Source organism: Mus caroli, unplaced genomic scaffold (assembly GCF_978045245.1).
Source record: "Mus caroli unplaced genomic scaffold, Mus_caroli_1 scaffold_11, whole genome shotgun sequence".
NCBI lineage: Eukaryota > Metazoa > Chordata > Mammalia > Rodentia > Muridae > Mus > Mus caroli.
This window is the reverse complement of record NW_028227266.1, coordinates 98,177,997-98,199,005: the sequence shown is the minus strand read 5'-3', so window position 1 is coordinate 98,199,005 and position 21,009 is coordinate 98,177,997. Positions and strand designations below refer to the sequence as shown.

At 47.9% G+C, this 21,009-nt stretch overlaps 1 protein-coding gene across 5 annotated transcripts in view; it reads left to right on the top strand.

The window, feature by feature from the left end:
* Positions 1 to 20,498, top strand: part of Mras (muscle RAS oncogene homolog) — a 48,504-nt gene extending 28,006 nt beyond the window's left edge. For 4 of the 5 annotated variants that reach the window (XM_085827941.1, XM_021171194.2, XM_085827940.1 and 1 more), the window contains exons 3-6: positions 13,840 to 13,993; positions 15,428 to 15,527; positions 18,580 to 18,659; positions 19,974 to 20,498. In XM_085827941.1, the coding sequence (XP_085684067.1) occupies positions 13,840 to 13,993; positions 15,428 to 15,527; positions 18,580 to 18,659; positions 19,974 to 20,073 (434 nt within the window). In that variant the 3' untranslated portion in view covers positions 20,074 to 20,498. Of the gene's footprint in view, positions 1 to 11,897; positions 11,972 to 13,839; positions 13,994 to 15,427; positions 15,528 to 18,579; positions 18,660 to 19,973 lie in introns of those variants that run through there. The other variant, XM_021171197.3, reaches the window with a different exon arrangement.
* Positions 20,499 to 21,009: the final 511 nt, after the last annotated feature.

The following is a 21,009-nucleotide window of genomic DNA, read 5'->3' as shown; positions in this document are numbered from 1 at the left end:
TTTATGCACTGAGCCATCTTGCTGGCCCTTTCCTTAATGTATAAGTAATTTTTCATCCTTGAAATAAATGATACATGGTTACAATGAATTTGATGATGAATTTTATAAACCATTTGCTTCAGTTTGATAGAATTTGATACAGAAATGTTTTACTTTGTTATTGAATAATTTTAGGCCATATTTAAAAAGCATAATTTATTTGTCTAACTTGCGTATGGAAGTATTGCTGGCCTTCTAGAATGGTTTAGAAATTAACCTTTCTTTTTAAATTTCTCTAGGAGAGTTTAAGTAAATCTCTTCTAATTTCCCTCTTATGTATTCAATAGAATTCACCAGCAAGACCCTCTGGACTACAAGCTTTATGGAGAAACTTTTAAACTATAAATTAAATGTGTTTAATAGACATAGGGTCATTAAACCACCTCTTTATTCTTCAGTGAACTTTGGTAGTTTGTGGGGTTTTTGTTTGTTTGTTTGTTTGTTTTTTTTAATTTATATGCACTGTAGCTGTCTTCAGACACACCAGAAGAGGGCATTGGATCACATTACAGATGGTTGTGAGCCACCATGTGGTTGCTGGGAATTGAACTCAGGACCTTTGGAAGAGCGAGAAGTCAGTGCTCTTAATCACTGAGCCATCTCTTCAGCCCTTGTGTATGTGTTTTTTAATTTGCTCACTTTGTCAGAGTTCCCAAAATTCCAAATTGGCATAAGGCTTTTGATAATATTTTTTATTATCTTTATAATCTTATTTATCTTTATTTATTATCTTTATATTTGTTTACTATATATATTTGCATATCTTGGATATTTGTATATCTTGTTTATTATCTTTATAATACATGTAGATTCTACAGTGATGTCATGTCTCATTTTCGATACTGGTAACTTGTATCAATTTTTCCTTCCTTTTCCTGATCAGGCAACGGCTGGGTTTTCTATGTATCGATTTTTTCCGAGCGAGCTCTGGCACCCGTTGATTTCTCTCGTTCGGTTCCATTGATTTCTACTCATAACCGTTCTTTCTGCCTCTGTACTTACTTTGGATTTAAGTTTCTCTTGTTCTCACGCCCTTGAAGACAGTTGTCTTGCTGTTTTACCCAGGCTAATCTCCTCCTGGGCTCAGTGATCCTTCTACTCAGCACCCCAAGTACCTGAGACTGTAGGGACACAGCACCATGCTCCACCTTGTTCTAATTGCCAGAAATGCAATCAGATTTTGTTGAGTTGAATCATTTTATTTTTTCCTTGGGATATTCATTTGGTGCTATAAAATTCACTAAATTACTCCTTTAGCTGTACTCCACAAATTGTAATATATATTTTCCTTCCTTCCTTCTTCCCTTCCCAACCCTCCCCTCCCCAACCCTCCCCAACCCTCCCCTCCCCTCCCCTCCTCCCCCACTATGTAACTCTGGCTACCCTGGAACTCTCTGTTAAGCCAGGCTGGCCTTCAGTTCACAATTCATTTCCTGCCTCTGCCTCCCCAGTGCTGGGTGGGTTTAAAGCCTGTGCCACTATGCCTGGCTTGTGTTTTCATTTCTAATGAGTTTCAAATTCTAGTTTCTCTTTAGATTTCTTCTCTGACCCCTAGGTTATTTAGAGTATCTTATTTAGTTTTCAAGTATTTGGGAATTTTCCAAAAAAAATCTCTGTGTTCCTGATCTTTTAATTCCAGTGTGTCAGGGAACATACAGTACAGCATTTGAAGTCTTTATTGAGGCTTGTCTGTGTGCCCAGAAGATAGGCTGTCTTCATAGATGTTCCCAGAGTCTGCTGTGACTGGATAGGATGCTCTGTGAGTGTTTCACACATCACACTGGCAGATGATGTTCAGGTCTCCTGTATCTTCACTGGTTTTCTGAATTCTTATTCTGTCAGTTATTAAGAGGGGAGTGCTGCATGTCAGACTGAGATTGTATATTTCCTTGTTTTCTGCCAGGGTTTTCCTGGTGCATTTTTAAAAAGTTCTGTTGTTAAATGCATAAACACTTAGGACTGATTTATCTTCTAGACGACTGGCCCTCTAGTCCTATTAAAGTGGCTCTCATCATTCCTGACTTTGTGCTGCCTGCATGCGCTGCACCTTAAAACTGTGAGGACCTTGAGGTAGGCACTCCGTTCCTCAGGACCATGCTTCTCAGAAGGGATGCATGCTGTGGTATGAGAAGCATCTTACAGAAAACACACCAACCAGCCTTTGGGGCCTTGCCTGCAGCCTGGGATTTTGATCTGTTTCACTGGGTGACAGGTAGACACGTATGTCCCTACTCAGAAAGTTGCATGTGATCTTCTCTCTTCTAGCATGTTCTTCCTGTAGAAGAACATAATTCATTAAGATCCTGTCTTTTGTTTTTTTTTTTTTTTTTTTTTTAGGCAGGTCTCCTGTGTGGCATGCTGGCTTTGAGCCCACTGTGCAGCTGTGGTTGAACTTGAGTCTCTGATCCCCCTGTCTCTGCCTCCTGAGTTCTAGGATAGTATGCCCACACCAGGCCTTCTGGCACGGTAGACAAGCACCTTACCAACTGAGCTACATCCACAGCCTATTAAATGTCATGTTATTTGTAAGGTCTTCCATGACCAAGACAACTACACTAGTATTTACTTACCCCTGTTATTCCTGTCAGTGAATACTTTTTAAACTGAACAATGTATATGCAGTAACAGGCTCAATGGCTTAGCTACATTAATCTCTTTGCCTTCCTAATTCTTAGTAAAGAATATACATATAACTGTTATAAAATTTATACTTATGCACGTTTTTCCTTCCTTCCTTCCTTCCTTCCTTCCTCCCTCCCTTCCTTCCTTCCTTCCTTGTGTCCTTCTTCTTCTCTTTCCTTTTCTTCCTCTCCTCCTTCTTCTTAATATACGAGGTCTCACTATGTAGCTTTGGCTAGCCTAGAACTCTCTATGTAGGCCAAGATGACCTTGAACTCACTGAGATCTGCTTGCCTTTGTCTCCAGGTTGCTGGATGAAAGGCATGTGCCATCCCACCCAGCTGGCACTTTCTAAAATAACTGCAGGCACCATCTACTGGAATATCCCGTGGTCTAGGACAGACTGAGTTAAATACATGGAAATAAGTTTCTTTACTGCAGGTCTTATAAAACCCTTTACTATATAATGTATATTAGGAACATAGAGTATATTGTTAGGATTCCCCCCAAAAGAACTATTTTTGGCACTTCATTTTAGGCTGTGTTCCACAGGAAACATTCAGAGAAATATTGCATAATACATAGAGGAGAACACCTCCTGGTACAAGTTGTGGCTCAGTCAATGTTATTTATTTTTATTGCCATGTAAGCTTCTTTAATGTCCTTCTAAGTAACTTGGAACATTTGCTTCTCAGGGAGAAAACACTATTTTCCAGAGTGCCTCTTAGATGAGCTGATATCATTTCTTCCCAGCAGAGACAGGGGAAGCACGGTCCTAAGATTACTTTAGAAGCTCAGGTCAGTGAGACCAGAACCTGACTTAGTGTCTTAGGTTTTCTCTGTGTTTTAATGGGATAGGGTTTTTCTGTGAGAAAACACCACAGCCAAAGCAAGTTTGAGAGGAAAGGTTTAGTTGGCTTACACTTCCACATCCCAGTCTACCATGGAGGTAAGTCAGGACAGGAAGAGTCAGCTGGGGCGGGAACCTGGAGGCAGGAGCTGAGGCAGAGGCCATGGAGGGTGCTGCTTACTGACTTGCTCCTCATGGCTTCCTTAGCCTGCTTTCTTATAGAACCCAGGACCACCAGCCCAGGGGTGGTGGCTCCTCCCACAGTGGGCCTGCTGTTCCTTTACCAATCACTAATTTAGAAAATGCCCTCCAGGCTTACTAGAGCCAAATCTTACACAGAGGCATTTTCTCAGTTTGAGGCTCCCTCCTCTCTGATGACTCTAGCTTATGCCATGTTGACATAAAGCTAGCCAGCACACTTAGCCTATGGCATTGCCCACCTAGGCCTTTCCTAGACACCTAGATAGATGCTAGATGCCCAGACTAGCACGTTCCTCAGCATAAATTCTCCCATTTTTAACAAAGCTTAAGTCATTTCAGCTGAGTATGGATTTTAGAAGGATGCCCCATATAAGAGAGAATGTCGTAGTAATAATACGTTCCAATCAAGGGTTTCAACCTGCCATTGATCACTGAGTTCTCAGATAAAAGACACAAAACTTTTATATTTATTATAACCCTATAATACACTAGAGATGGACAGATATCGACCCTCTAAACTTTTACAATCTACTTCCCCATCAATAACCCCTGGTTATAACTTGCCATGTTCCATCTGGGCCCCTCGTAACTCTGACTGGCCATGTTTTTGAGATACCTACCCCATGCATCTTCTCCTCTCTCTACCTCCTTCTTCTTCTCTGCTGGCCTCTGCCTCAGACCCCAAGCCTGCAAACCAAAGCCCTACCTACCTACCTCTCTTCTGCCCAGCTATAGGCTGTAGGCATCTTTAATCAACTGATAGTTTTAAATTAAGGAGCAAGGTCACATAGCATCACTTGGTTTACTGGTTGATTCTCTCATCCCTGAGGCAACCAGGGCCAGTATTTAGCACTACAATACATAGCATGAGACCAAACCTTAACAGAGAACCTTAATCAAAGGCTTGTTATATTTAGGCCTGAACATAACATTGACCCTTTCTGGGAGGTGTGCAAACCTTGGAGGGCAAAGATCTTCCTGAGCAACCAGTGCTCTGGGGTCTGGCTTTCCCTGCTGGGTACCATCTGGGGATGTGCTAAACCTGGGGGTAGATGCCTTCATTTGCCCCACACCCTACCAATCTCAAAGTGCTCTGGATTTTGCTTTTTCTTGTCCCAGATTGAGGGTAAAAGCCTTGTAGCTTGAGCTGAGCAATGATGGCAGTGATAGTGATTGGGGGAGGGTAGGGGGGTCATGATGATGGTGATGATGTCATGGGGTGGGGTCATGATGATGTCATGGGCCGTTACTGCTGGAAAACCCATGAATGCACTCTTTACCTCTTACACAAGCTGTCATGGTAGCTGCTGTTACAGATGGAAATAAGGTCAAATATTATCATTTGTATACAGAATGTCTGTCTCCCTCAGGCACCCGTGTTGAGTGCTTGGTCACTAGGCAGTGGCAATCTTTTTGGAGGTGGGAGATCTTGGAGGAAGCCAGTCACTGGAGGTGTCTCTTTGGAAGTTCTACCCAGTCTCCAGTCTCTCCCTTGCTCTTTTCTTCCTGTCCACCATGAGACAAACAGCTTTGTCCTCCACATATCCTTGCCACCATGATGCTTGGCCTTGTCACAGTCCTGTGATCTAAAACTCTCTGAGTAAATCCTTCCTTCCTTGAGCCGGTTTCCTCCGGTACTTAGTCAGTGTTGGTGAAACCAACCGAGACACCGAGTTTCTGACAGCTAGCACTGGCTCAAACTCCCATAGACCGCCACACACTGCATAGTTGGCTGGGCATGAGAATCTTCTCCAATGTGACAGCCAATTCTGGTGGCTCGAGGGAGTGGGAGTTGAACTCCCAGGGAGAAAGCACACAGCTGGATTGTCAGGATTCCATCCCATCTCTGGCCTGCCTTCCTGTGCTGTCCTCCCCATGGCTGTGGTCATGTGTGCAGGCACACTCGGGAGAATGCCTCTGAGGTCCCACTCCCAGGGGGCTCACAGGGTGCTTGCTGTATTACAAACCTGTTTCTTGTTTCATTTGAATTCTTTCCCACAGTGAACATCTATCTCCTCAATACAGTCTGTCCACCCATTAACTGTGGGTCCTCTTCAGTGCTTCCTCCTGGCTGTCTGGATTCTCTTCTGGTCTCTTGGACTCTTCCTTACCCTGGCTTGTACCTGTGTGATTTACTGCATTCCAGTTCGGAATCAGGAAGCTCTGAAACTCAAGCAGAGTCTTGGAGTTGTATGTTTGAGGCTTTCTGCTGGGAGGTGTGTGTGTAAGTATATGTATACACAAATATACACACATATATACATATGTATACACATATATGCACACACATATCTATCTATCTACCTAATCATCTATCTACACACACATCTCTATCTATATCTATGTATCTATCTATCTCATAAAATCCACTATTGAAACGATACTGAAATATGCAGGTATGTGTTGTTCAGTATATTACCCTTGCTCTATATCACCACCCATTTCCAGAACTTCTCATATACTCCCCCCACCCCGCTGCCCCACCGCACTGACACCTGCTTACCTATATACACACAGGCTTCCTTCCTATTTCACCCAGTCATGGCATTCATCATTCTACATCCTGTCTTGGGAACCCCATGTGCCTCATACATGTGCTGAGCATCCATGGGGTTGTACACTTATCATGTCGTAGTTGATTTCCACTTAGCATTGACTTTCCTTTATGCTGGATAATACCACACTGCATTGTGTATCACTCCCTGATGTCACACCCTCTAATGATAGACACTTGTGCCCTCCCCTCTTGTGACTGCTATGAAAAGAGGAGCTATGCATGTGGCCCATAATTCTCTTTGGGTTCCACTGTTCAGTACCTCGTCTTAGCAATGCTGTGTGTCCCTGTTGATTCTGCTGGGCTAGAGACTGAAGGCTGCCGAACTCATCAGATCAGCCTCTTGCTTCAACCCAGTGCAGAAGGAGAAGTGACTTGCCCGGAGCCACACCTGGCTAATGGCCGAGCCAGGCCTCAGCCTCCTGACCCCACTGAGTATGGTCTCCACCTTCTCGTGTTCACTTCTGCGTTGGCACAAGCTTTAAGCATGCTGAACAGCTGTTGGCACACACCTCTGTCCACTTACAGGAGAAGCCAATGTTTCTGGCCTCCCCTCCCCATCTGGCTCCAGGCTCACTCTGCGTGCCAGCCTCTGGGACATCCATCGCCACAAAACATCAAAGAGCCATTCTGTAGACCCTTCCTGCCCGGGAGCTCTCGGACCCAGGCTCCTAACCTTGCTGTTCCTCTTCTCCTCAGCAAGGGCTCCTTCTTTGTGAATGAGCCTGGCGGTCTGTCCTCTGGCACCCTCGGAAGCCAGGACATTTCTACCCTGGCTTCTGCCCAAAACTAGACACAAGTGCTCTTGTCTTCTCCGGGGGGCCTGGACCTGGCTTTTCCCTGAACATTTGAATCCGCACTCTTTCTGGAGCAGGAAGAGCAGAGGACATGGAAGGGCAGGAAGGAACTGGAAAGCTTATTGGGCGAATTTTCTGGGCTGGGGCTTTGACCCACTTATGCTTACCACCCAATGGCCAGCGTTCGAGGGAGCACATCAGGTGCCTCCAAGCAAGAACGGAGGAGAGTAAGTCAGCCTGTCCCCTACCCTTTGTCCTCTTTATCCTAAAGACAGTGATTTGGGGAATTTCCCTCTTTCCCTGTGGGAGTAAGTATGGCCACTGGCCTCAGGGGATGAATCCTGCCTTACAGGTCTGTGTCTGACCCTTTCTCCTGGCTGTGTGAGTCATTTCTGCAGGAATGCTTCCAATGGCCTGGGGCAGGCTTTGCAGGTAGAGAGCTCTCATCCTTTCTTGCTGGTATTTGGTTCTCAGAGCTGGGCTAGCAGAAGACCACTGACCAGACTTTCTTTGCTGGCCACCAGCCAGGCTAAGGGCCTTGCAAAGATTGTCCCTGCTAGCCTTGACAACTCCGCTAGGTCAGGCGGGATGCAGAGAGCTAATGGGTAAGATGAAACTCACCTTGCAGTAAACACAGATGCTCTGCACGGCCAATAAACAGGAGACCGGCAGGTGAGTTGAGGAGATGGCCCTGATGGTTTTGAGCAGGGGAGGCATGTGATCCGACTGGTTTCACGCTTGCTTTTGGCTTGTGTGTAGAGGAATAAAACTGGGGTACAGTGAGTGGTAGCCTAGGGCTGTGGGGGAGGAAGTGAGAAGGAGCAGGTTCAAACACAGTTTTAGGGGGAACCACAGGGTTTGTGGATGAAGAATAGGAATAGGATGGGGAAAGAGAAAAAAAAAATGTTATGGAGTGGAACTGGGAATCCTGGGACTAATTTAGGACTTATCAAGTACGGACTGCCTTTCATATAAAGAGCAGAATCAAGGTGTTTCTAGAGGAAGCGATAGGCTCAGAAGATAGACAAGTATCTACTAACAGGGGACGAGGGGTGGAGCATGGGTGTCAGAGAAGGGGAGGGTGATTTTTTTTAATCATATAATTTTTCATTAAGATATAATCCACAGCCAGGTGGTGCTGGCACATTTTTTGTTTGTTTGTTTGTTTGTTTATATTTTGAGACAGTGTTTCTCTGTATAGCCCTGGCTGTACTGGAACTCACTCTGTAGACCAGGCTGACCTCGAACTCAGAAATCTGCCTGCCTCTGCCTCCCGAGTGCTGGGATTAAAGGTGTGCGCCACCACGCCCGGCGGTGGCATATATCTTAATCCCAACACTCAGGAGGCATGTGGATCTCGGTGAGTTTGAGCCCAGCCTGTCTACAGAGTGAGTTCTCAGACAGCCAGGGTTACATAGAAAAACCATATCTTAAAAAAACAAAAAATAGCCGGGCGTGGTGGTGCACACCTTTAATCCCAGTACTCCGGAGGCAGAGGCAGGCGGATCTCTGAGTTAGAAGCCAGCCTGGTCTACAGAGTGAATTCCAGGACAGCCAGGACTACACAGAGAAACACTGTCTCAAAAAACAAAAAACAAATAATAATAATAGTAAAAAGAAAAGGAAGGAAGAAAGAAAAACATGTAGACCACATGCACAATTGCATGCTTATTGCCTTAGTTAGGGTTTCATTGCTGTGAAAAGACACCAGGACCATGGTAACTCTTATAAAGGAAAACTTTAATTGGGCAGGCTTACAGTTTCAGAGGTTTAGTTTCAAGGATTGGAAGTATGGTAGCATGCAGGCAGACATGTTGCTTGAGGAGCCAAGAGATCTACCACACTGGGCATAGCTTGAGCACGGGACACCTCAAAGCCCGCTTCCACAGTGACACACCTCCTGAAAGTGCCACCCCCCATGCCAATCATTCAAACAGATGAGTCTATGAAGGCCATACCTTCTCAAAATACCACACCTATCAACATTGTGCAGTTAGAAATGACCAATCGATCCATAAATGAATAATCACTAAAATGACAGCCATTAATTCCTGAATGTTTTCTGTATCCTCTAAAACATTCATACTTGAGCCGCTACTTCTCATCCTCCCTCCCCCGGACCCCAGACTCTACTCTCTGCCCTTGTGTGGTTACCGGCTTTCACATTTCGTATGCGTGGACTCACATAGCATGAGTCTTGCGAATAGCTTCAGTGCTTGGAAGGTTCTTTGAGTTGTTGTAGACCTTCAGGTTCTTCTCCTTCATGTGTGGCTGACATTCTGGTGTACAGAGACACACACTTTGCTCGCTCTTCCACTGGTTCCTGGGGCTGTCTCCCCTTGGATGACTCTCAGATGATGCTTGGCTCTTGGGTGGAGAATGTTGCCGGACCCCTCAACTGCTTTGTTTCTCTGTGGACTCACGTCTCTGGTTCTCCTGGGTGTGCTGCTAGGGCTCACGGGTTTAACACTGCATCCCACCCGAAGTGCATGTTGGGCCCACAGACTTGGCAAGCTGAGGGGGATGGGGGACGGGACTGTGAAATGTATTCTTGTTTCTAAGATAAGAGTGGAGGTGAGAACAAAGGAGAAAGTGGGGGACTAGGAACCTAGCTGGTGGCGACTGTGTTTGGAATCCTTAGGAGCTCAGGGCTCCATTGAAAGGAAAGCATCAGGCCCAGCCCTACATCTCTTCCCAGGTTTGCAGCATGTCTACCCAGAGCCGTAGAGTCTGGGGAGAGTGTGATGGAGCCTGCTATCAGGATTTGGACATGTTCTGTTAGCTTCTTGCTCTTAGGCAGGTAGGCATAAGGAGCTAGATGCAAGGGTGAGTTCAGAACCTACCCCGTGGTTCATTGGCACAGCAGCCTGAAGCTTACTGGGCTCAGCCTGGCTCAGTCTCTTCACTTGTGATTGGCTGGCGTCCCAGAGTGGCTGTGAAATGAAATCCGGGTTGTGGACCACAGCTTTGTGTCTCTCCATTCTTCCCAGCTACCAGGGCCCCTCCCAGGCTCTGTTGTGTTCCCGTGATGCTCCTGAACTCTGGTTATGCCTCTGAGGCCTTTGCTGTCCTCTGTAACTTTCCTCAGTGTCTATCAGTCTTCTTTCTTTCTTCCTTTCTTTTTCTTTTTTGAATTCTTTTTTAAAATGTATTATGTTTATGTTTATATATTTATATATAATAATATAATAAGATTTACTTTTATTATATTTATTATATTTATATGAGTAGCTGTCTTCAGACACACGAGAAGGGGAAGTCAGATCCCATTACAGGTGGTTGTGAGTCACCATGTGGTTGCTAGGAATTGAACTCAGGACCTCTGGAAGAGCAGTCAGTGCTCTTAACCCGCTGAGCCACCTCTCCAGCCCCTGTCAGTCACTGACAAGTACCTGAGAGAACAATTTAAAAGGAAGAATTATCTCCGCTCACCATTGCAGATGGTTTGGTGACAGTCTGTCAGCTCCGCCACTTTGGGCCTGCAGTGAGGCAGATCATCACAGTGGCAGGAATATATAGAGTAGGAAGCTGGTTGCTGGGAAGCAAAGAGAAGGAGAGAGGAAAGGAGAAAGGGACCAGGGCAAGAATCCCTTCAAGGGCCTGTCCCCAGTGACCTACTTTCTCTACCTAGGCCCTACTGCCTAAAGTTTTCACCACCTCCCAAAATAGAGCCACCAGCTGGGAGCCAAGTCTTAGGCAGATTTTATATTCAAACCATAACATTCTGCGCCCCCCCACCCAGAGCAGCGTCAGAGGACAGGTGTCCCTGGCTCCTCTAAGAACTCCACAAAGTCATGGAGAACCTTCCCAGAATGGGCACCCACACCTACAATTTGCACACCAACCCAGGGGATCTTGGGCCTCGTGCACACCTACCCCATAGTCTCCTCGCTCCCAGCCCCACAGCTGGAGTAGTATGGCATAGTGAACAGACATCCCGGGGGGCTAGCAGCTGTGGAATATTACTTGCTGTTGTCCTGTAGCCATTGGGTTGAGAAAGCTGGTGTCATTGCCAGAGGGAATCCTCCCTCGTGGCCAGGAAGCCAGCTGGAGGCTCTGTAAAAATTTGGCTCCTTCCCTGGAGGTGGCAGGAGGTGGCCTGGCTTTCACAGTCTGCCAAAGCAGCTCCTTTTCAGGGGACAGCGGGTGGTTAGTGCACCCAGCTGTGCTTCGGGGAACCCAACCTTGCCCTATTACATACCTGACCCAGAGAGTGAGCACAGTTCTGGCAGGAAGGAGCAAGCCTGTCGCTGTGTGTGCTCTGTGAGGTGATGTGGCTCGATATAAACATAGCTAGGGAGGCACAGGCTTTCCCACCTAACTTGCCTGGAAAACAGGCTTGATTGATCTTCCATCCCATAGAAGGCCTGGGGATTACAGAAAGAACAAACTGGAGATGTGGTCACTGGATATATCATCTCCAGAAAAAAAAAAGATATATATATATATATATATATATATATATATATATATATACACACACACATATATATAATAGTTATATATATATATATAACTTTTTATTGATTCTTTGTGAGTTCCACATCATGTACCCCAGCCCTACTCATTTCCCTGCCCCCTCATATTTACCCTTCACCTTTGCACCCCCCCCAAATAATACACACACACAGAGTACAGAAAACATCTCATTGTAGTGTGTCATCTGTAGTGTGTCACAGTGTGTTCCATAGTCTATCCCTCTGTCTACACATCTTCACTTGCAAATGCTCATTGCCATGAGTCATTGGTCTGGTTCAAGTGAGGTCTCTGGCTTCTATGACATCATCAATATTGGATTCTCATTGGGCTTCCTCCAGGTTATCCTGTTGGTGCCCTGTGTCATGCAGCTTTGAATCAGCAGGACTGGCCTTTCATGAATCTCAACCATTCACTGATGAAATAGACTTTGGGGTAGGCTGACTTGGAGCCCTGGATCTGGGCCTGGGTGGTAGCTGAGCTGGTCAGCCTGCCCATTTTCCCTTATCCACACCACCAGGTCAAGCCCTTGGTTTACTGGATGCTGCTATCAGCAGGAAACAGGGTCATCTCTCCTGCTCTCATGCCCTCAGGCTGGCTTACCTGTGCCTTTACCATTAGGACTAGTTCGACTGTGTTGGCCAGCACCCCCAAGTGTTGCAGCCACAAGAGACTGGGCCAGCTGTCCTTACTACCTCAGAGGAGGGCATCGCCCATGTCTCTCTCTCTCTCTCTCTCTCTCTCTCTCTCTCTCTCTCTCTCTCTCTCTCTCTCTCTCTCTCTCTCCACCTCACTCAGGGCAAAGGAGTGGCAGGGCTGGCTCTCCCTGCTGTCATCCTTGACACCACTATCTTTAGTGCTTTTCCTTAAACCTAAAAGGCCATTTCACTGAGGTCATAGCATTCCTCGAATGAGTCATGGCTTGCACCTTGTGTTTCTGCACATTTTTGAACCCACCTTGGAGCTGCATCTGGGGGAAGACTCAAGAGAACAGTACCTGACTCCTGACCTCTGCCATTCTCTGCGAAGCGTAGAGCTGATCTAGGTTATGAGGCACAGGTCTGAAGAACTGAGGGCACAGGCTGGAAGTAGACTCCAGAGATGACAGAGACTGAGGCCTCCTATGAGGGAGACCTCCTCACAGGTCTGCCTCTGAGCCAAAGGGTGGCTGGGACAACCAGAGAAGAGGGGCTTCCAGGTTGGAGGTCATAGCTTCAGCGTGCGTTTGGAATCTGGATGCTAGTCCGGATCGAGGTGGCCAGACCCAGATCTAGATAAATAAAGAGCAGGAAGAAAGGAGCAGAGAAGGGAAAGAGAAAGGAAAAAGGAAGGAAAAGAGGACTCAATCTTGACAGATACATCAAAGGCCCAGGCTGGCGCCCTTCCACACTGGCTGTCCGCCCACCCAAGGTCCTGAGCAGTGCTAACATGTGGGATGAGATCTTAGAGCAGCCTGCACAGGATCTGCTGCACTGGTGTTTTCCATCTGGAGACTCTCTCTGCCTCATTCACCCTGTAACCAGTGGGCCTACAGGCTGCCTGGCATGGAGTAGACACTCAGTATTTCTTAAATGGATAGGCACAGCTGCCTAGCTGCATGTTCCTTTAGTTATTCAAATACAACATGGGTACTTTTGGGGTTAAGTTACAACTGGACATGAGCACTGTATATCAGGGTTCTGTGCTGTGGGGAGTGTTGAGCGTGTCTGGAGGTTGTAGTGGCCTTCTCAGTTCTACGTGATTCCTGCCCCAGATGCCTCTTCCTGACATTTCCATCCTATGATGTGGACCTTGACTTCTGAAGGCGACTCCTTCCCCAAGGTCTGCATGTTTTTGTCCGCACACACGGGGCTTAAAGGGGCCCTTCTAGCTGGCCTCTCCCCACCTGAGAGCTTCCAGGTGGGTGTCCTGTACCCATGAATGTACAGGATGAAATGGAGGCACAGAGAGGCAGGCACCCCACCCCACCCCCGCCCAGAGAACCTCAGTTTGAAAGAGCTAAACCGGGAATCCAAACCCAGCTCTGGGGTTTCCCAGAGGGACTTTTGAAAGTTGATCTCTGGCTTCGTGAGGCTTGTCCTCGGGTCACAGAATTGAGGTCCAGTGAGCAAGGAGGTCGAAATGAGCCAGGAAGAGCCTTACACTGCAGCAGGCTCTGAGGGGGCTGGAAGTCCTCCTGTGAGGACAGCCGGGTCTGAGCCAGCCACAGTGGGGACAGCAGTAGCAGTAGCTTGGGGTTCTACAGTCTATAGTGACTCCAATGGAAGCGGGGGCAGCCCCTGAATGACCTCATTCCTCTCCAGTTCTGGACACAGCCGGGCAGGAGGAGTTCAGTGCCATGCGGGAACAATACATGCGCACAGGGGATGGCTTCCTCATTGTCTACTCCGTCACCGACAAGGCCAGCTTCGAGCACGTGGACCGCTTCCACCAGCTCATTCTGCGTGTCAAGGACAGGTGAGGGCAGCAAGCGGGGCCTCCCTCCTCTCCTTCTTAGCTTATGAAGGCTCAGTCTTCCCTCTCCCTCCTCCTCCCTCCTCCCTTCCTTCTCCTCTCCCTCCTCCCCTCTCCTTTTCTTCCCCTGCCCCCCACAAATTTCTCTATTATTTCCTCTAAGGCTGCAGTTCTCCACCTGTTGATCATGACCCCTTTGGGGGTCGAATATCAGATATTTACATTACAATTCATAGCAATAGCAAAATTACAATTACAAAGTAGCAACAAAATAATTTTTTGGTTGTGGGGGTGGGGAGGTCACCACATCATGAAGAAGTCATTAAAGGGTTTACTAGGAAGGTTGAGAACCAACTGTTGTAACTCCTCGGTCCCCTGACTCCTTCCTTGGTTCCTAAGCTACTCCCAAGCCTTATGCCCCTCCCATTTTCATAAACTCCCACAAGCAAGCAATCATTGGTAACATCCTCGTTTCCCAGCCCCGATTTAACCAAATTGCATTATATGCAAAGAAAAAGTGAATTTCCTCTCCAGAACACATTGAAATCGATTAAATTGCATTTGACTACAAGATTTACAAGTCCCTCTTCATGCTCTATAACATAATCAAATCACCTAGTGTCTGGTTTAAGCCTATCTAATACTGCCAGTCAGAGAAGCAATGCAGAAGGAAAATGTAAATGAAGGAAAAGAGCAAGTTTTGACTAAATTCCAGTAAAGATGGAGAAGCCCAGGCAATGACTGTTCCACAGGAAGACAGGCTTATACTTTTGCCTGGCAGGGGGACACAACACCCCCAGAGCTGAGGCTGATTAATGAATATAATGCCTCAAAAGGGACACTCTAAGTGCCCCAGTGGTGGGGAAGTCCTAATTTACTTGTTAATCAAACAAATAATAAAGTAGCAGTTTTTATCTTTCAAATTTTAGGTTTCTTTATTTAATGTGAAAATATTCAATATCACCCCAAATGCCAAAGGGCTGCTGTTTTGTTTCGTTCGCATGTCAATAAGATGCTGATGGGATGTGCCTCACCATCTGGGGGTCCCTCTTCTGGGGGGGTCCCTATTCTGGGATCCATTCTCATTTCGCTGCTGCCATTTATGTGCAGTGCCCGCTGTGTGCCAGCCCCTGTCCCTGCTGCTCTTCCTGAGTCCTGGCTGAGGGCCCTTCATGGTTTGTATATCAGAGTCTTGGAGAACTGAGGAGAGTCTGGGAAGCTGGGGCCCACATCAACAGCCTCGCCACTAGCCTTGCAGCAGATCCCGGGCTCCTTCTCTCTGAGCTCCCCCCACCCCTCTCCTCTGGAAAAGAGGGGGCCCACTGGGCCCACTGGGCAATTGCTGTGGGGTAGGCGGGCTCGCCGTCTGTTCGGTATCACCTGCTTGTGTAGGAGGATGAATCTCACTGTTGTTATCTGAATTCTCCTCTTCCCTAGGGAGTCATTCCCAATGATCCTTGTGGCCAACAAGGTGGATCTGATGCACCTAAGGAAAATCACCAGGGACCAAGGAAAAGAAATGGCGTCCAAATACAATGTAGGTGGATATGCCTGCATGCCTGCATGTTTGGGCCTCAGGGCTCTGTGTGAAAGTCCATATGCCATCCCTCCGGCAGTGCCAGTCTTTAGAAAAAGGACTAAGGCCTCCTACTGAGCAACGAGGCTCCAACAAGATGCCACAGGGTGCAATGTTAGGGGATATTATTTGAAAAAAGCAGAGAGAACATGAGGTAGAGGTGTGAACTGCTGCTTTCAGATTGCCCTGGTAGCTGTAGTATTCAGCGTCCTCCTGGCTGAGGGCTGCTCTGCCTGAGGTAGCACTGGGCTGTATGGAGGTGATAGCCTTCCTGCTCATGAGCTTGCACTTGGTTATACTGAATCACTGCCATCAGCTCTGTTCACTGAGCAATGCCCCCCCGCCACCCCCCCCCCCCAGGTCCAGCGGTGTACTGGGGAAGCATGGATATCAAGTCCTCTACCCTTGCAACCAGAGGCATCATTATCCCTACTTGGTTTGGCCCTAAGGTTGCTTCAGCTCTACCCTATCACAGCATTTTAGCTTTCTGAGTTCATTGCAATGTCCTTGCTCTCTCCATAGTGCTGGGTCAGGTCTCTGCTCCTCACCCCCTTATTGGCACAGTGCACTGGCCCCCTTGGGTGCTGCCTGCGAGCTGGAAAGTCAGCAGCAAGGTAGCCTTGTTTCTACCCAGTGGACTACACGGAGAGAAAAGCATGCTGGGAACTAGCTTTGTCTGTCTGTCTTCTGTATTAATTCCTTTATTAATTCCATCACCCTAGGTCCTGGAGAGCAATGGTTCTCTGTCTTTGGGTGCTTAAACTTAGTGATGGAGACCGGCAATAAGCAAAGTAAATTACAGTTTGTCTGGAGGCAATGGGTCCTACGGAAACAAACAAATCAGGAAAGGGGGGGGGAGGTGTGGGGAGGGGTCAGGAATGGGAAGAGGAAGTGATGTTTTAAATAGGGTGGGCTGGGTCTATTTTAGCAGAGACTTAGGGAGACAGAGGAATGACCAGACAGGTATCTGACAAAAGAACATTCTAGCAAAGGATTATTATCTATGAGCCCCAGGGTTGGAGTTTGCAGGCTGGTGAACGAGCTGAGCAGCGGTGGCTGAGTGGGTGCATGCGGGTGAGTCATAAGAAGTGTGGTCGGCAAGGTGACTTAAGCAGTTATGGCTCCTATGATAGAGGCTGAGGAAGAATGGCCACTGGAGGGTTTCAGAGAGATGTGACTTGTACCTGAGCAGCTTCTCTCCTGTGACATGTTGACAATAGTCCACTGGGAAAGGAGAAAACAGAGAGTCACACAGGGGCTGCTCCAGTGCCCCACAAGAGGCTGAGAAGCACGTGAGGGTGGCAAGATTTAGGTTGTATGTCTTAGAACCAACAGCATTTGCTCACAGACCAGATATGGGGTCAGCAGACAACTGTGTTGCAGACCTGTAGACACTGAGGATGGCTGAACTCCCAGGAGGGCAGGATATCAAGGGGATTTGGCTATGGGTGGTTTCCTACCTCTCTTCTGCATGTATACAGGGCTGTGCAGTGTCCTGAGCCATGGGAAGGGTTCTACCTTGTTATCATCAGGAATGCCTACCATGTGTCCAGCTCACAAGATGCTCCAAAACTGACCTATCACACAGGTGCCCATGGGAGACCAATAGAAGGCTCACACAGATTCACTGTTGACCTGGCAAGGCAGAGCCCCTGCAGGCTCATCATTCTGACTTCAGTCTCCTCACTGCAGGATGATGCTTGCCTCTGGGGTTTAATGAAGCAAAGGTGGGAAAAGGGAGACTGGGAACCCAACAGCTCTTCCACTATGGAGGGCACAGTCCTTTTAGAGTTATCAGAGGCTCAAATAAAAAGGTCAAAGGCCTAAGCAAGGGCCTTTGTTTGTCTCTGCATTTCAGTAAGACCTCTGCCTGAAGCCGCTGAGCTTGCTGTCATCTGACCTCTCAGGATGTTAACATACCCCTGTGTGTCCTAGGCAAAGCTTCCCTAGGCAAAGTTGACTGCCCTAACTCTGAGCTTGCTCTACCACCCTCCCCGAGTGTTTAAGGAACTTTCCTTCTTCACCATACTCAGCTTCTTTAATTGTATTAGAATAAAAGGCACTAATTTGGTGATCAGGAAAAATAAGTTATGGAAAGTTGGAAAGTCATTGGTCTAACCTCTGTCAGCTTACTTCCTTCACACCCAGGAGGCCAGGGCATGTTTTCCTGAACTTTTGAGCCCTGTGTGTGGAGGATTGAGCATTTCCTAATTCTCTGGGTTCCCCATCATAGGACCTAGGATTGTGTCTTATCCTCCCCGCGCCTTTGTTCCACTCTGCTGGTCCAAGGTTTGGTGGGGACACGGCCCATGGAGTCCTGTCAGCCACAGCTTCCAATGTGCCACTCCCTAGGCAAGATGCTATCATCAAAGCATCATCCTTGGGTAAACATGGCCGAGCTCCCAGGTTTCTAGAGCAAACAAGAGTGGAGCTGGGCTGGAGAGCTGGTGGTAAGAGACCAGGGTGACCTAGGTCCAGAGTCCTCCTCAGCCTTCCCCACTGAAGTTCACTCTGGAGGAGCCCAGGGAAAAGGTCAGAGGTCACCCCCCAGAAGAAGCATGAAGAACACTGTCTTCCATCACTGTGTGAGAAGTGAAACAGTTTGCTCTTGAGTATAAAAAGACTATTTGGATTCTATTTTAAGGAAGCTATTAAGTATCTCTGTGACTAGAGACCAAGAGGGAGTTAGGGAAGCTGTTAGCCAAACTCTCCAGCCTTACAAGGCAAGAAGCTATAGAGCTTTGGGGGTTCTTGTCAGGTCTTCGGAACCTCTAGAGTTTTGTTTTTGAGACAGAGTTTCTCTGTGCAGCAATGTCTGCCTTGGTGCTAACTCTGTAGACCAGGCTGGCCTAGAAATCACAGAGACCCACCTACCCTTGCCTCCCGAGTTCTAGGGTTAAAGGTGTGAGCCACCCCCACCACCCCCACCCGGCTTAAAGTGTACGTTGTAAAGGTGGGAGAGGGCTCTGTGGGTCATGGTGCCAGGTTGACCAAGCTGAGATTTGCCTTCCAGATCCCATATATAGAGACCAGTGCCAAGGACCCGCCTCTCAACGTGGATAAAACCTTCCATGACCTAGTTAGAGTAATTAGGTAAGCATTGTACTCTCCCTGACAACTGCGCCCCTCCCTGGCTACGCCTTCTCTGATGGAAGGTGGTGGGGGGGTGCAGACTACAGCAGGAACACATGAGGAATGTAACTCCTGAGAGACTGGGCGGTTTCCAAGCCTCGTTTGCCATTTCCTGTGACTCTTTGCATTTCCCCCCTGCCCCTGACCCCCTCCCTCTACACTGCCCCCAGGTATAGCTAGGAGGGTGGGTGGGGGCTGCAGGCATCCTAGTACCTCAGAACCCCAAGCTTTCAACATACCCAACACAGCAAAGAACAAGCCCCTCTTTCTACCACTGCCCTTGATATTAGAGGCCCCGAGACAGCACCCCAAAATAGCCAAGTATGGTCCCTGGACTCAAATTCCAGAGACACTGTGTGTGTGTGTCTTCCAAGACCCATAGCCTGTGGTCTTCAAGTGCCAGCAGCCTTGAGCAGACTCATGGACGTTCGTTCCTTTAACACCGTATTCACTTCACGTTGGATGATGGAAGCTGTTTCCTGGCTCTGTCCCTGCCAGATCCAATCCAGTTTCTAAACCTTTAACATCGCCAACAGTTAAACCCCTGTCTTCAGTACCTTATGCCGGTGACTCAGAGGCTGTTGTTCAGCTATGAATCAGACCTGGGCCTGTAATAGTGCCCCTGTTTGCCACCTCTTGGCCCCCTGCCTTGTGCACACCCCTGCACGCACCCCCACACACCCCGCAGCCTGAGTTCATCTTTCTTTCTCCCCACAGCCCTCACCTCCTGTTTGTGTTGGCAGTTGATGGGTTTCCCAAACTGCCGTGTATTGCTTAGGGAGCTGTGGCACCAAAAGACCCTTGGGCCTCAGAAATGTTAGCAGAAAACACGTAAAAGCTTTGGCACACAGTTGGCCAATTATTTTGTCTAAAATATGAAAAAGAAATAAGCACAGACGCCAGCTCCGTTATAAAGCACGGCAGTCTTACGGTATGAATAAATCTAGTCGCCGCTGGACGGCGGGGATTCTCATTTTTCTCTTCCCTTCCTCTCTGCCTTTCCTGCACTAAGAGATGTCACACAGCCTGGTCTCCTTGGGTGGCCAGCACAGCAGCACTCTCAAGCTGTCCCTCCAAGAACCCCAAGCTTTCAACATACCCAACACAGCAAAGAACAAGCCCCTCTTTCTACCACTGCCCTTGATATTAGAGGCCCCGAGACAGCACCCCAAAATAGCTCTCAAGCTGTCTCTGGACTTGGGAGTCCCAGAGAGAGGACAGAGGAAGCAAAAGGCTTGCTCTGACCTTGTCTTTGCTTCCTTCATTGTTCCAAAGGCAACAGGTTCCAGAGAAAAACCAGAAGAAGAAAAAGAAGACAAAATGGCGAGGAGACAGGGCCACCGGCACTCACAAACTGCAGTGTGTCATCTTGTGACAGCCTGAAGCCCTGGGCATAGCAACCGTGAACTGCCAGCCCCTGGGACCAGCCCACTGCCTAACTGCACTGAGAACCATTTCTAACCACAGCCCTTGGCTCTGGACTGGGCATTGGAAGGGAATGAGGGAGGAGGGGGCAGAAGCAGGCCGGGGTTGGCTTTGCTGCCTCTCCCAGGAGACAGGGCTACAGCTTCCAAACCCTTTGTGTGTTGGTTGAGCCCAGTTCCCAGTCTCTTGGTGGGCTTGTTTCTTTTAACTCCACAGGGCTGGTTTGCTATGGAAGTGCTTACCCACATACAACGCACCAGACAAGCCATGAGCAAGCTTCCTCCCTGTCCCATCCCGTGTCTGAGCTCTTGTGTCTTTTGTAGATTTTTAAATTATTTGAGTAACGATTATTTTATTAAAGAGGTCTGTGCCCATTGCCTGGCGAAGCCCCAAGTCTTTGGCAGACCTCTGATAAATGTCTGCAATAGGGCTGTTGTCTTCTTAACCGAGTGTTCCTAGCAGTGCCAAACTCCATCCTGGATGAGAGGCAGAAGTAGGTGGAGTCTTATCAAAAGCCTGGGGTCAAACCCAGGAAGCAAACAGACCCCAGAGACTGGAGAGAGGGGGTGGATTTACCTGGAGGGCTTTGGTGCACTTGAAAAAAAAAAGGCAGAGATTAGAAAATAACTCCCCTCACCACTACATCCCCACCCTCAATCCTGCCCCCACTGAAGTGAGAGCTAGCTGGGCCCGGTTCACCCCTGGTGGGATTTCCTTTCCCTGAGTGTGTGGTGAGGCCAGTGACTGGCTTTGCAAAAGGACTCATTTGCTTTCCATGCAGTGGGTAAATTCTGCGTTCAGATGTGGACCGTGTCCCTGTTGCTCTCAGACTATGTATTGCTGTGCCTCTGACACAAACTTAGGGACATGTTCAAGGAGGTGGATG